The sequence below is a fragment of the Alnus glutinosa genome, chromosome 10 (genome assembly GCF_958979055.1).
Source record: "Alnus glutinosa chromosome 10, dhAlnGlut1.1, whole genome shotgun sequence".
NCBI classification, from domain to species: Eukaryota; Viridiplantae; Streptophyta; class Magnoliopsida; order Fagales; family Betulaceae; genus Alnus; species Alnus glutinosa.
Window position 1 is genome coordinate 3,378,028 of NC_084895.1, and position 14,619 is coordinate 3,392,646.

The 14,619-nt window shown below is 35.4% G+C and overlaps 1 protein-coding gene across 3 annotated transcripts; it reads left to right on the forward strand.

The window, feature by feature from the left end:
* Nucleotides 1-5,913: 5,913 nt before the first annotated feature.
* Nucleotides 5,914-14,409, forward strand: LOC133879928 (uncharacterized). 3 transcript variants are annotated; one of them, XM_062318748.1, is made up of 11 exons: nucleotides 5,914-6,078; nucleotides 6,241-6,382; nucleotides 7,065-7,125; nucleotides 7,224-7,356; nucleotides 7,535-7,658; nucleotides 7,876-7,932; nucleotides 8,054-8,150; nucleotides 8,956-9,163; nucleotides 11,488-11,548; nucleotides 12,084-12,173; nucleotides 14,164-14,409. In XM_062318748.1, exons 1-10 carry the CDS (start codon nucleotides 5,972-5,974, stop codon nucleotides 12,147-12,149), a joined length of 1,056 nt encoding a protein of 351 aa, XP_062174732.1. In that variant the 5' UTR covers nucleotides 5,914-5,971; the 3' UTR covers nucleotides 12,150-12,173; nucleotides 14,164-14,409. The 3 variants fall into 3 exon arrangements, 2 of the variants coding, with proteins under 2 accessions (XP_062174732.1, XP_062174730.1); XR_009902163.1 differs by having other exon boundaries at nucleotides 5,915-6,078; nucleotides 12,084-12,243; nucleotides 14,164-14,408; XM_062318746.1 differs by lacking the exon at nucleotides 14,164-14,409 and having other exon boundaries at nucleotides 5,915-6,078; nucleotides 12,084-12,326.
* Nucleotides 14,410-14,619: the final 210 nt, after the last annotated feature.

The following is a 14,619-nucleotide window of genomic DNA, read 5'->3' on the forward strand; positions in this document are numbered from 1 at the left end:
TCTGTAGCCTTGTCAAAACAAAAGTATTAATCTGTTGTCTGTTCCAGAAAAAAAACAAAAAAGAATAAAATCTGATTTTGTAGATGTGGAAGCCTTTCAGAACCCAGATTTTTCTATGCAAATTTGTTCTAGCTTGTTTTCTGTTAAAATTTTCTAATTTGTATCATTTTCATCAGTTTTTTATTTTTTTGGTAATTATCTCGAGTAAATTTATTTCCTTTCAATTAAGCAGTATGTATTTGGCTCAGGCTAGGATTGCTTTGATTGTTGATTTTTAACCCATGATTTGAGCTAATAGTGTCTTTGAATTAATGAATAATCTAAACAAAAAGAAAGAAAACAAGTGAATTGTTCATTCGAATCTAATATAATAAAAATTGAATTTGCTTTTGTTATACAGGTAGGTAGTCAAGACATTGGACTATGCCGAAAGTGTAAAATTGCAGTATCGCTCACTCGCCAAGGTTTCAGATGACCCATCCTTGAAGCCAATGTCAAGCAAGATGGCACCAAACTGGCTCTAGAGTTGCAGCAAGTTGTAGAATTGCAGTATCGCTCACTCAAGTTGTAGTTTAGTCTGTCGGTGTGCTGCTTGTAGCAGTTTGAGTGTTCAGAACCTTGGTGTGTTTGTTGTTGTTTTAGGCTGTTTGGTTTTTAGCCTTTCTGTTGTTGGTTGATGGTTAGGCATGTCTGTGTGGCTTGCATTGTTGGGTGAAAAAAATGTAACAAATATTCATGTTTTTCAACACCTCTAAAAGCACCCTCTTCATAACGAACAAATACTTTTTTCAAACAAAATGCATAAAAATAGTATATGATCAGAAGCTACAGGTACAATATTCTCAACCACAATGTGTTTGCACGCAGAATATATGGCAGAAAACTACTTGGCCTTTTTATTACACAACAATCAAATGAACCACTAATATCAATTTTTTTTTTTCTTTCCCATAGAAATCAGTAATTGTTAGTACAATCCAAAAATGGCAAAATGCTTGCCAATCCTGGCTACATATTGTTGTGATTCAGCTGCGACTTAACTATACAAATATATATACATTCAGCATCAAAAATACATTCACATGGAGTTAAGAGTTTCTTATGGGTTTTTCTGGATACCAAATGCACCAGCATCTTTCCTTTCTTGCAGAATCTTGATCCCTTGGGAACCAACTTCTAGACTCATTGTCTGGCCCTCCAAGTTGATTTACTCCAGAACTTCAACAAATCTTTGATGAAGTTCTGGAGTCCATTTAACCTGGGCTTTGCATCAATGGACAAAACCAAATTCACTTAAAAGATACCAAGCAACTTGGGAAAAAATTCTGCCTTCAATCCATACACTAGAGCTCAAAATGCCCATCAAATTGTACATAAAATATACATTCTGCGACTTAACTATACAAATATATATACATTCAGCATCAAATATACATTCACTAGAATCCTGCTGAAGTCTGTCAAGTTCTTGTTTCTGTGGCTCACACATGAATATCATTGTTGGACCAACTGCAACCATGAATATCAGAGATGCATGATCAGGGGAATGAATCATTGCATATATCTGAGTCAAAATTGCCCCACCCAATCCAGCAAAGCCCTTTAGAATTCCGACCACAGGACCCCGACTTTTTGGGAAATTTTGCACACAGGAAACCAGAGCAACTGTGTTGTAGTAAGTCTCACCATTTGTTCCCACAAATAAAAGAACGCACATCTGCATACTGATATCTGTTAATGATACAAGCAGTCAAGGTTGTATATAAGATTGGAAAGAAAATCTCAGACCGAGAGAACACAAGTACTAATGTTGAGCCTTCAGATAATTATCCTAAGACAGTGGGTTGATACTCAGAATCCGGGGAAAAAAAAAACTTACACAGTAGGAACATGAGCCACATGTCAACTGTCCTTGATTGCAGTCAAAATATGTAAAATTTATTACATCCAAAACGTCACTCTAATGGTCTCAAGGAAGTGTGCACATTTAAGATGACAACCAGGAACTAACAATGAAAGATAGAAAAAGAGAGGAAAGGAACCACCCCCAATTAAGTTGGCTAAGGCTCATTTAGCAATAAAGGCTTATGAGCTTTGCTTGCTTGTGCTAAGCACAGCTCACAGCTCATCCTTTGGACCTCAAGATTGGTTCACAGGATTTCACTTGTTGACCAGCCCCACTACACTCACTGCACAAGGGCAAGTTTGGGCAAAATGATGAATTTACCAACCTAAAACCAATAGCCCTTAGAGCATGATAAACGAAAAAAATAAAATCATTTAAGTTTGGTGGAGAAAAAGAAGAACCAAGTCCTTGCATCAGTTGATCTGTAGAATTGTTTTTCTTTACCGAAATTTATGTTCCTTTCTTTGGTTGGAAAGAGGCATGGAAATCCTCTTCTATCACCAAATAAAGCAATTTCATGAAGATCCACCATAAAAATTTTCAAGTCGAGATACATAGCCAAATAATTAAGCCATAATTATAAAGCATCCCAATCCTCATCAATGGTCATTGTATATGTATTTACCAACAAAAAATCACAAACTTGCAAGAAGCAGTACCTACCTTTAAGAGAGAACAACTAGTTGATTGATTGCAGATAAATCAGAATTAGATAAAAGTTTCCGCAAAACTATTAGCTAAACACTTTTAAACTTTCTTCACTATTAACTCAGTGCCTTAAAACATCAATACAAAAGAAAGTCAAGAGCTAAATAGAAAAGATGAGATCAAAAAAGGGTAAAAACACGGCATAAAAAGAAATGGTAATCTTCTAGCTCATTGCAATTTGATTTCTTGCATTCTAAGTTAGTAAACTGAGACAAAACAAAACAAAAAGGAAAAAAAAAAAAAGGGATATAGATGGACTACCACAAACAGAAATCAAAGATTGAGAACATGTTAAGAGCATCTCCAATAGCTAAAATACCAAGTGAAAAAATACAAATTTCTATGTTAGAAAATGTTTTTCTATACACACTCCAACAATTATCTATTCTACTCTCTGTTTTATTTAAATATTATTTTTCAGAGTTTTTTTTTTTTTGGTAAAGAATAAGAGAAAGAAAGAATCAATATTTCATTGATGGAGTATTGGAGTGGCTATTCCTGTAGCACAAAAGGTATTTTGGTTAGTCCGGAGAAATATGGCTGATACTAGTTTAGTCTGCTTAAGATGCTTACATTGCAATTGTTCTTTCAATCAAAGATACAAACTATACTAAAAGAGATTCTAAAGTTTCATTTCAAAAAGGCTTTTGAAACTAGAAACAACATCTATTTCCAACACCACCTCCTATTGATAATAATTTTCATTGATAAATCCTTATTTATTTTTTCTCTCTGTCCCAATCACGCAAGCGAATAAGCTCCAGCAAAGGAGATATAAAAAGAAGTGAAAGAGTTGAAAGGTCATCAAACTTATAATGAATCAAAAACAAGACAACCCCACAATAGCAAAACAGCCAAACTCGATGATCAACAAATGAACAAAAAATTCAATAGAGAAGATAAAACTAAAAAATAGTAATATTGATAGAAACTCACAGCCCACAAAGGCAAAGTGGGAGATCTGCCAGTGACAACGAGTACCTTTTTTAGCGTCGACGGATACAGATCCGGCCGCCAAATCTGCCGGAAACAGAACTCCGGTGAAGGATGGCCCGGTGGAGGGTGGCCGACCACCAAGACAGAAGCCGACCGCTGAGAGGGTCGGTCACGACCGGTGAGTGAGCGAGCGAGCGGGAGACCAGCGGCGGTTTCAGACGGAGGAGACCGACCGCCAGTGAAGCGGCGCCGGGAAGGGGAAGACCAGCGGCGGCAACGGTAGTTGGAGAGAGAGAGAGAGAGAGAGAGAGAGAGAGAGAGAGAGAGAGAGAGAGAGAGAGAGAGAGAGAGAGAGAGCTGCGTTGGAGGGGAAATGAAAATTTCAATCCCCTCCAACCAGTTTTCAAACCCAAAAGAAAAGAAAAGAAAAAACAAAAATAATAAAAAATCACTTTCCACGTAAGCCTGTTGTATCGTTGTTGTAAGTTTTGTGTTAGAAAAAAAGAAAAAATGAAAGGGATTTGATTCATACACAACACCATCACAACAACCCCTCACATGAGGGTGGGCCCCAGTGTGTGGGGTCCACCCTCATGTGAGGGGTTGTTGTGTGGTTGTTGTGTTGGTGTTGTAAATTTAACATTTTCCAAAATGAAATGGTTGGCTGCCAGTTGAGTAGCTGAGAGGTGATTCCCGTACATCGCATGTACAACAAGGGTACAACACCCCTCTCACATGAGGTGGACCCCACAGTGTGTGGAGCCCACCCCATGTGAGAGGAGTGTTGTACCCTTGTTGTAAATGCGATGTACATTTATCATTTTCCTAGAAACAAATATATCTACGTGATTTTTTGAAATAATTAAAAAAAAAAAAAAATAGAGATTTACTGAGCCTATTGACTATGTGATTATTTTTTTAAAAAAATTGAGGTGATATTTTGAGGCATTTTTTTTTTATTAATTGACAAATTGTTTCTTTGTAGTATTAAAATGAGTTCATAAATCATTGAGGTTGATCTAATTTACAAATCGTTCATTAGAGTTAAATTTTGTTAAAAAATTTAACAAATTCTGTTAAGTGCTATGTCAGCACTAATAAAATGATGGCACGTAACATTCTTAATAAAATAAAAAAACTAAATAATAATAATTATTTTTAAAATAAAAAATGAAAAATGAAAAGAGGTGGGTGCCCGGAAGTGACCTGGCCACCCCAACCAATGGGGGGTAGCCACGCAACACCCCGGGTCACTTGAGGGTAGCTACTCAACTGGCAGCCAACCATTTCATTTTTTCTTTTTTTCTAAAAGAAAAATAATTCTTTAGCTTTATATATTTTTATTTTTAATATATAATTTTTAAAATGAAAACTTTTAATTTCTTTTAAAAAAACAAAAATTTTAATTGAAATAACAAATAAAAAACTTTTAAAATTTTTAAATTTAGTCACTCTTGGTTTTTATGTATTTTTTTTTTAAAAAAAAAATAAATTTATTATTTTATTAAAGGTATTTTCATAATTGGAGGAATATTGACAATTTTTAGTAATTTTTTGAGAGGGATATTGTCCAAATTAAAAGTTTTGGAGGACATTATCAATTGTGTGGTAGTTTGTAAGGAGTATGTGGACTTTACCCAAAAGTTATTTATGACTAAGAAAAATTACAAAATTGATTTTACATTTTTGGGAAAAATGTAAAATTGGTCCATGTGGTTGACATAATTTACAAATCATTCAATGTATTATAAAAATTAACTAATAGGTCCCTGTGGTAGGCGAAATTGACAAATTACACCCTGTAATTAATTTCCGTCAACTAACTTGACAGAAACCACTAGATTGTCACGTCAGTGTCGTCAAGTCTAATAAAAATATGACACGTTGTTGTTAATATATTTATGGGGTGGCTTGCCGCCATTCCTTGCTTTTGGTGGCCCTCGAGCCACCCTAGATGGGGCTGAGGGTGGCATGTGGCTACTTCTAAGGGTGGTTCGCAGCCACCCCTAAATCCCTTATTTTTGTTTTATTTTACCTTAAAAAAAAATATTTAAGTTTTTAAATTTTTAATTTTTGATTATGAGTAACACGTGTCACGTTTTAATTGAGCTTGATGATGCTAATTTGACAACCTAACGATTTTTGTCAAATTATTAGACAGAAATTGACTTCAAAAAGTAATTTGTCAATTTTACCTAAGATAAAGAACCTCTCAATTAATTTTTATGCCATAAAGTTAATTTACATTTTTCCCTACATTTGTTTTCGTAACAAAATGTCTAAAAACTTTCTTCTCCAAATTCCATATCAATTTAATTAGTTTTTGTTGTTTCTAGAAAGAACTTGCGACATGCCTTCTGCGGGCACTGTGTCGCTTCGACTGTTCAGCCAATTATTTCCCTTTCCGTCTCGCACACACAAATGAGTTATCGGCTCCAAAGCAGCACCATCATCAACACCCGTCTCCGCTTCACCACCTTTCCCAAACACTCCTTCTCCATTCCGCCCCGCTTCCCTCCGGCTCCCAGGTCCGTGATCTGCACTCCACAACGCATGCACACACACCTTCATTTCCTGCTTTCCCTCTACGCTTCTCTCTTCATTTCCCTCGCGCACACACCATTACTCGTACACATACTCATCGTTTAACGTACGTGTTGCTTCCTTTTTGCCTTTTGCTTTCTGGGTAGGGCTTGGTTTCGCTGTTGTAGGAACCAAATCGGAATGGACGGAGATGATGTTTCCAAGGCTTGTGAGGCGGTGATCGGCGACTCTGAGCTGCTGGACCAGAAAATCGCTGCGATTCGAAGCGCGGGTCCCCAAAAACTCCAGGTTTTTTCATGCATTTTTCTTTACATATCCTCTAACATATTGTTGGAGTACGATTTCGAACTCATGGCTACTGCTCTAATTGCTGGATTAATAATTCAGATGAAATAATATCCGATTATTAATGAAGAACCTATTAGCGATTACATTGTAACTATGTATTAATTGTATTATATGTTAAACCCTGTTAAGGAATTTATTCCATGATGTCGATTATGAGGTCAATAAGGGAAGCCCAACTCGTGAAATATGAAATGTTTAAGGTGAGGTAGGTTCTGCTCTTATACATGTTAAATCATCGGCTGTCTCAATAGCTTAAGGGAATAGGAAATGATGAATTTAATCATTTAGTTAAAATTCTTTTTTTGGGTGGAAGTGATAAGTGTCCCACGTCGCTAAGATTTCCTTCGCCTAGATACTTTATAAGTCATGATGTCCCATTTTCTCTTAAGGAGTTTTTTGAAAGTGTCAATGGGCCCATGAACTTTTCACATTTTGTATACTTACTGTCTACTTGTGTTGCATCTTTGCGTATTTTAATGAATTCCATTTACTTATAAAAAACATTATTTTGGTGGAAGTGAAAAAATAAGATTATTCAATTTTGCATTACTAATTTTGGAATTATATTCTTGTTTGCCTCCTTAGCACAATGTTGTATTCTTATATCTTCGATATATATCAGGTAATTGTAGATTTTGATCGCACGTTAACAAAGTATTCAATCGATGGCCGACAGGGGCAAAGTAAGTCTTTCCAGCATTTATGTTGTCTTTTGATTATTTTCTTTCTTACAACTCTGTTTACAGGATTTGCTTTCAATTTTCTTTAATAACATGTGTAGGCAGTCATGGCCTTTTGCAACAGGGGAATCCGGAATATGATGCCAAGAGGCAGCAATTATATGAATACTATCATCCGTTAGAGTTCTCCGCAACAATTCCAATAGAAGAGAAGACGAGGCTCATGGAGGAGTGGTATGTGAATTCAGCAACTGTGCTGCCTCCATGTGACTCTCGTGTGCTTCAACATAGGCGCTATTGTAGCTTATAAACATCTAAATGAGATAAATGAATTATTAATTTGTGTTCCTTGGAATGTACATTATGTGGGTTAAATGGCCTATGAATAAAACTGTTTGTTTCATTGGTACAGGTGGGGAAAAACTCATGCGCTTCTTATTGAGGGAGGCCTTACATATGGTGCAATAAAGCAATCCGTTGCTAATGCCAGAATTGCTTTTAGAGAGGGTGTCGTTGAACTGTTTGAGTTTTTGGAGGCACGCCTGATTTCGTTATATTTTTTTTTTTCTTTATCACCACTTTGGATCATGCATGATTGCGAGACAAAATATACTAAGCAATCCAGTGAGGAATTTTATCTCGTGATTTTGGGTTGTCTTAGTTGGTGTAGCAAATCGCATTATGTTGCTATTGGTTATCTGACACAGTCCACCTTACTTTTCATATTTTATTCTGTCTTTTGATAATTTTCAGGAAAGAAACATTCCTGTTCTTATATTTTCTGCAGGGCTTGCTGATATCATAGAGGAGGTTAGTTTAACAAAATTTGTTTTGGAGTGGTCATATTCCAGATATATAGAGTTTATTCATTAATGTTAGGTCTGATTTTCACCTGTTTTATCTGTCTGTGCCTTTCTTTTCACTGCGCTAGGTCCTGAGACAGAAACTTCACAGATCTTTTAAAAATGTTAAGATTGTCTCAAACCAAATGATATTTGACAGCAACGGTTTCCTTGTCTCTTTTAAAGGTATCCTTTGATTCTTCTCGCCTTAAAAGGGGTTAATAGTTATAGTAATGAGTTTGATCTCTGGATAATCATGTTTTCTCTATAATTCTACATAGAGTTGCACCTCCCAAATTTCCATCAGGATCTATAATAGCTTGATTAGGTTGCTTTCTGTCCATGGAGTTGTGCCAATGTAGTATTAATGGCTTGCATCCTGTGGTATTTATCAACTCTTTTATGCGGTACCAGAAATGAGTTATTTTGAGGCAAATTTGTCAATTTGACAAAGCTAACACTCAAGAAAGTGCCATATAGGGAAAAATTTGACATTATTATTTTGTTTGTAAAGTTTACATTCAGTCCAATGTAAGTCCTTCCGGAAGTAATTGAATAATCCTGAAGTTATGCCTGTTTTGTAACAAAGGTAGGACGGCTGTATTTAATTATTTCATACCTGTGTTAGTACTTTTGTTATATATTATTTGTTTGATAAATCTTTACACAAATAGATGAAAGTTTACAATGGCATGCATTTTATTGAAACAAACACTCTTCCTAAAATGTCTTTAGATGAGCTAAGAAAGATGGGTTCAAATATGAGAAAGTGAGTTCAAATTTGAAAAATTGTGGGTTCAAATTTAGGGATAATATGGGAAGTTAAATGGATTTTTTTCTTTTTTGGAAAACTTCCATCTATTTTGGAACAACCCGAAAAGGACAGCACATTATCTATTTTGCCAAAGGGAGTAATACATTCATTCTGTTTGATTTGCATATGGTTTTGAATATAAATCTGTTTTAATTTTTGCTTGGGAACTATTTACAGGGAAGACGATCCATAGCCTTAATAAAAATGAGCATGCTCTTGACATGGCTGCTCCTTTGCATGACCGATTGGGTGATATCGATGGGCCAACTGACAACAGTGCCTCAGTGAAGAAGAGGACCAACGTGCTGCTTCTTGGTGATCACATTGGGGACTTGGGAATGTCTGATGGTCTGAACTACGAGACTCGAATATCTGTGGGTTTTCTGTAAGTTTGTAAAACTTGCTCAACCTCAACAATTCATATATATTGGATAGATTGTAACGTTGCCTTCACTTTTTAAAGCATCTTTAAACATGGATCTTTTGTTCTGTCTAAATTCATTGGTTTTGAATAAACTTGTTTCTATGATGTTTCACTTCTTGTATTTAGATAGTCATGTTCACTTTTATATACAACTTCTCCAGCAAATAAACAGAATGTGAAATGCTTGAGTTGCTATCATTTTTCCTTTGTTGTAATTGGAAAATATATTTCCAAGATTTACAAGAAGTTTTGAGTAAAAATTGATTTTAGATTGTAAAGTTGCCTTCACTTTTTAAAGCATATTTAAACATGGATCTTTTGTTCTGTCTAAATTCATTGGTTTTGAATAAACTTGTTTCTATGATGTTTCACTTCTTGTATTTAGATAGTCATGTTCACCTTTATATACAACTTCTCCGGTGAATAAACAGAATGTGAAATGCTTGAGTTGCTATCATTTTTCCTTTGTTGTAATTGGAAAATATATTTCCAAGATTTACAAGAAGTTTGAGTAAAAATTGATTTTAGACTAACAGCACTTGCTCATAGTTACAGAAGTATATTGAATGCATAATACTTCCATAGTACCTTCACGTAATTTTAGAAAATAATCAAACATTTCCAAATTCTCAAATCCCAGTAAAAGATGCTAGATGCAATTCTAAATGTTTTTGCACTTCATCTAATGTGTCTAATTCCGTAAACTACATGTTTTGTTTCCAAATACTTTTTCTCTTCCATTGGATGGTTGCCTATGATTGTTTTCATAAACTTGTATACTTCCTATGTACTTGGTACGACCTTTGGTTTTTTAATGAATTTCGATTACAAGTAATAAAAAAAAAAAAAAAAATCTGGACTGTTGTTCTTTTCACATTAGAGCTCTTTTCCTATTAGGCTTATTTTTTTTAGCGACTCTGGCATCGCAATATATTCGACAAGTTATTTATTCAGAAATGTTCTCGATCAGTTCATGATTCTATTTTTTTATATTATATCAGTTGGGGCAAGCCCACATTATTTCTTGTTAATCTTTTTTTTTTCCGTCTGCCAGTTTTAAACTCTCCTTTTAACCACTATGTGTGGACATGGACATGGGTGTTGTGTTTCAGCAAAGACAAGGCAACTTTTAAAAATCTATACATGGAGACAAAATTATATATGTTTCTCTTCGTGACTTATATTATTAGATGCATACACTTATCTACTTTTGCGCTTTTGTTTGGGTGATATAAATATGTTTATATTTCTTCACAAAGAATTCCAAACACTTGTAGTTCTGAACATCTTGGGTGGACATGAGTGTCCACTAGTATGACACAAATCTTCTAATAGGACAGATTTTCTGGACTAACACAAATTTTAAAATGGAATTAAGTTTTCTAAAATAATAGCTTTCTGTTATGTGCTATACGACATGTTACTAAAAGCTTGTTGGGAGTTATTAATGGTTTGCATCCGGTTGTTTATAATTAGAGATCAAATGGCACACAAAAAGGGATGGAAATTCTTGCTAATGGGCGTATATGAAATGTCATGTACCATAGCAATTTGTGACAGTTATGCAGGTCCGTTAGCAATAAAATCTATTTGTATAAGCCCCTAATATTATAGTATTTCCCTATAGAACCCCTGATGAAGATTTTATTTAATATGCAGTTTCATGTATGGATTTATATTTACCTGTATATGTGTATGTAAGTTATTATTATTATTTTAAATTTAATTCACATGCTTACAGATGCTTAGGTAAGTAAGATAGAGTGCATTTCTATAGAAATGTTGGTTTGTGGCAGAGTTTAAAAAATTTCTGTTATGAAAATAGTTTATTCACATATTAAAAAAATCTTTTACTTGGGGGAACCAAAATTTTGCTATATATATAATTATGTAAGCTACCAATAAAAATTGAAGTGCTCACCCATTTTAAAAATAACTATTAACTATGTGGAGTCTAAGAGCAGCCGAAATAAAGGGATCATTGATTTGGTTCTGCTGGAAAGTAAGAAGGAAGGAGGTGTTGTGTGGTCATGTTCGAAGGCAGAATAAAGTGATCACATGTTTTAAGTGAAGTTTATGTTGTATCATTGTAATCAAGCATCAAGCACTACTGAAAACAAGCGAGTTAGTTTTTGGTTTTTCATATTAAAATTGCTGCTTCTTTTACTTATGCATCTGCTTTTTCTATTATTTAATTCTGTTATCACTTGGGTTAAAAGTTAATGCTGGAATACTATAATTTATTAACTTAATTTAGTAACTGAACCTATGAAATGCTGTCTCAGGAATGACAATATTGAGAACTCTCTTGATGGCTACAGAAAAGCCTTTGATATTGTTTACCTGGTGAGTTGAATGCCTTGTTACAAAATGTCTTTGGTTTGTCTATTTCCTTCCTTTGGTGCCTCAAAAATAGTCTTGCTAATATTAGATAATCTTCTCCCGGACTGCTGCTACAACCTTAGGTATGATTTCATCTGGCTCAATTAAGCAACAAAGGATTTTATGAGACATCCAGTGAAGCTATCTAGATGAATCTGTGAATTTGGCAATATTTATGCTGTTAGAATACCTTTGTCCTTAGGTAATCATCTCGCTCCATGTAACATCCCATTCTTGAAGCATTTCGTATGCAGGGCCTAGACTAAAGAGAACTTCTCATTTCATAAAATTGTGTGCGTGCAATCTTCAATGAGGGTCAGTTAAGATAGTGTTTTTGTTACAAGAGATGATCCCTGCACTATCACAAAATGTTGCTCAGCTCTCTCACACGTGCGCACGCACACACCAAACACACACACACACGCTCACACGGGGAGAGAGAGAGAGTTTTGTAGAAGTCATGTCCTCAATAATGATTTCAGCTTATGTTTGCTTGCAGAATGACGCAGCCATGTGGGGAGTAGTCAAGCTTGTTTCTCAGCTATGTCCAGCAGGAGGTGATTAACCTCTCGGATTTGTTTATTTGGAGGTGATTGATTACTATATGCAAATTCACTGGAGGAAGCCTTCCTTCATAGGAGAAGCTATGCTAACATGGGGTCTGTGATTATATTATTTATTTATTCTTTGAGAAAAGTACGCATATCCCCTCAAATTTTAAAAAATTGTCAATCTTCTCCAAGGTTAGCAAAAAGACAAAAATGATTCTAAACTTTTTTCAATAAAAATTCTTAAATATCCTTATAAATTCCAAAAAAAGAAAGAAAAAAGAAAAAAAAGAACGCATGCACATCATATTAATAATCCACCATCCTAACCATTGCTAAACTAAGATGCTAATCCCAGATGTCCACTCCCCACTCCCCATGGCTGTTGCAGTGTGGGGCTTGCTTCTCTTCACCTTTTTGGCTATAAACATTTGGTTGGGTACAGCAAATGGCTGTGACACCTGATGAAGCTAATTTTCAGTGTGGATTTTGTTAGGTCGACATCAATTGTGCTGATTAATGGAAGATAAATTGTATACACAACTTAATATCAGCAAGCATACTTGATTCAATTTAACAAGCTCCCAGATGAATTACCAGGCTCCTATGCATTGCATAAGGCCTCTCCCAACCCCCCTACGCGGAAAAGCCCCTCCCTGTGAGTCTATCCGATTCCGTTGTGAGTGCCCGGAGAGGACAGATGAGCTTTGTCTATTCCCCAACCCCCCATTTCTTTTTCCTCTCTTTTCTCAATTTTTTTTTTTCTTGTATTTTTGTTGGTTTACCTGCCTAATTTACAACTCCACCTCCTCCACTACTACAAGCTCGGCTTGTCTCCACCATCTCTCGCCTCCTCTCTTCGCCACTGTCTCCCTTCCACTTGGAGTGAGACCCACATGTCGTCCATAGAAAACAAATCTGAGCTTTTTTTATCCCATATCTGTCTTCCACCTTCAGCCTCCACATCCGACAGGCCACCCTCCCGCCATCTCCGGCCACCTTGATGTACTGCTCGCTCCTCTTCCCCGTGTGTGGGCCTCAAGCGCCTCCCCACTGCTCCTCGTCTCTTCTGGACCTGCAGATTCTTGGTTTTTTTTTCTTCTTCTTCTTTCTTCGGTGGAGACACTTTCAACTGGAGTTCGACACCCCTTTTATGAGACTTAAAAATGAATCTTCTCATCGACGGGCTCATATCGGTTTTTAGCAATGCTTCTTTTCCTTTAGTGGTCTCCAATTGGTTGCCGTTGCAGAAGAGTTCAAGCAAACCTGCCTCTTGGCTTGCTCAAAAACCGCCTTATGCAGCCTATATATTGCTTGGCTTTTTGCCCATGATATAGTAAACTTGGCTATTTTTTTGGCATATTTCCAGTTGAGTAATGCTACACATCATCCCATTGTCCTCCTTTTGTCCTCCCAAATTTGATGTAGCTCTTAAAATCACCATTGAATTTATGATAGATCATTATTGAATTTTGATCCAATGGTGATTTTAAGAGCCACATCAATTTTGGGAGGATAAAAGGTGGACAAGAGGATGATGTGTAGCATTACTCTTTCCAGTTATTCAATTATACTTTTTTCGAGCACTATAATTCTGGCTTGGCCTATGTTGGAGAGTCCACCCTCTCTTGGTTTTTGTTTCCTTGTAACCTTATTTTCCTGTATTCATTAGAAAAAAATAATAATGATGGCCCATAGTTTATGTTGAACTAGATGCTATTGGGTTCTCATGAGCTTCTTTAACATGCAACCAAAAAAAAAAATAAAAAAAATTTAAACCATATGGAGTTGAGCTATGACTTAAATTTCTACAATATCATGTACTATATGAATAATGCATTTTCATCCTTTGCATTGATATTCTACCAAGAATTGTCTTACATGATATTGATTTTATTATGAAATCTTTTTATTAAATAATGAATTCACTACATTGGTAATTGTCTTCCATGTGTACTTTACTCAATAAGTCGTGAACTTATGCTTTAATTGTTTCCATTGGTAAAACATGTTTGTTTTACAATTGCCCAGTTGTTAGATGGCGGAACGTATGAGATCGAAGGCTTGAGGGGATTTGGCTAGGATGGTCTTTGAGGAGTCAAACCCCGAGTTGAATCAAATTTTGTGGTTGGATCATGTTCATCCCTTTCATGATTCGATATTAGGTCAAGGATATGAGCCTCTTTGATGACTTTAGTTTGATTTTGTTATGGTTTGACAAGGTTTAGGTTTTAAGGATTTGGAGACAATTTTCTTTTGTATTGTTTTAAGATACTATTTGGAGCTTAGTTTTGGATGAGATCCTTGATAGTTATTTCTTTGTTATTCAATTTATATTGGAGGTTTAGTATTTTTCTTTGGATATTTGTTGTATTATTGTTTATTAGATTTGGCTATCTTGTGACTATATTAAATGTTATCTTTCACTGAGTAGTTCTCTATTTGGAGTATTAATTGATCCATTGGGATTTATTTACTTGGTAAATA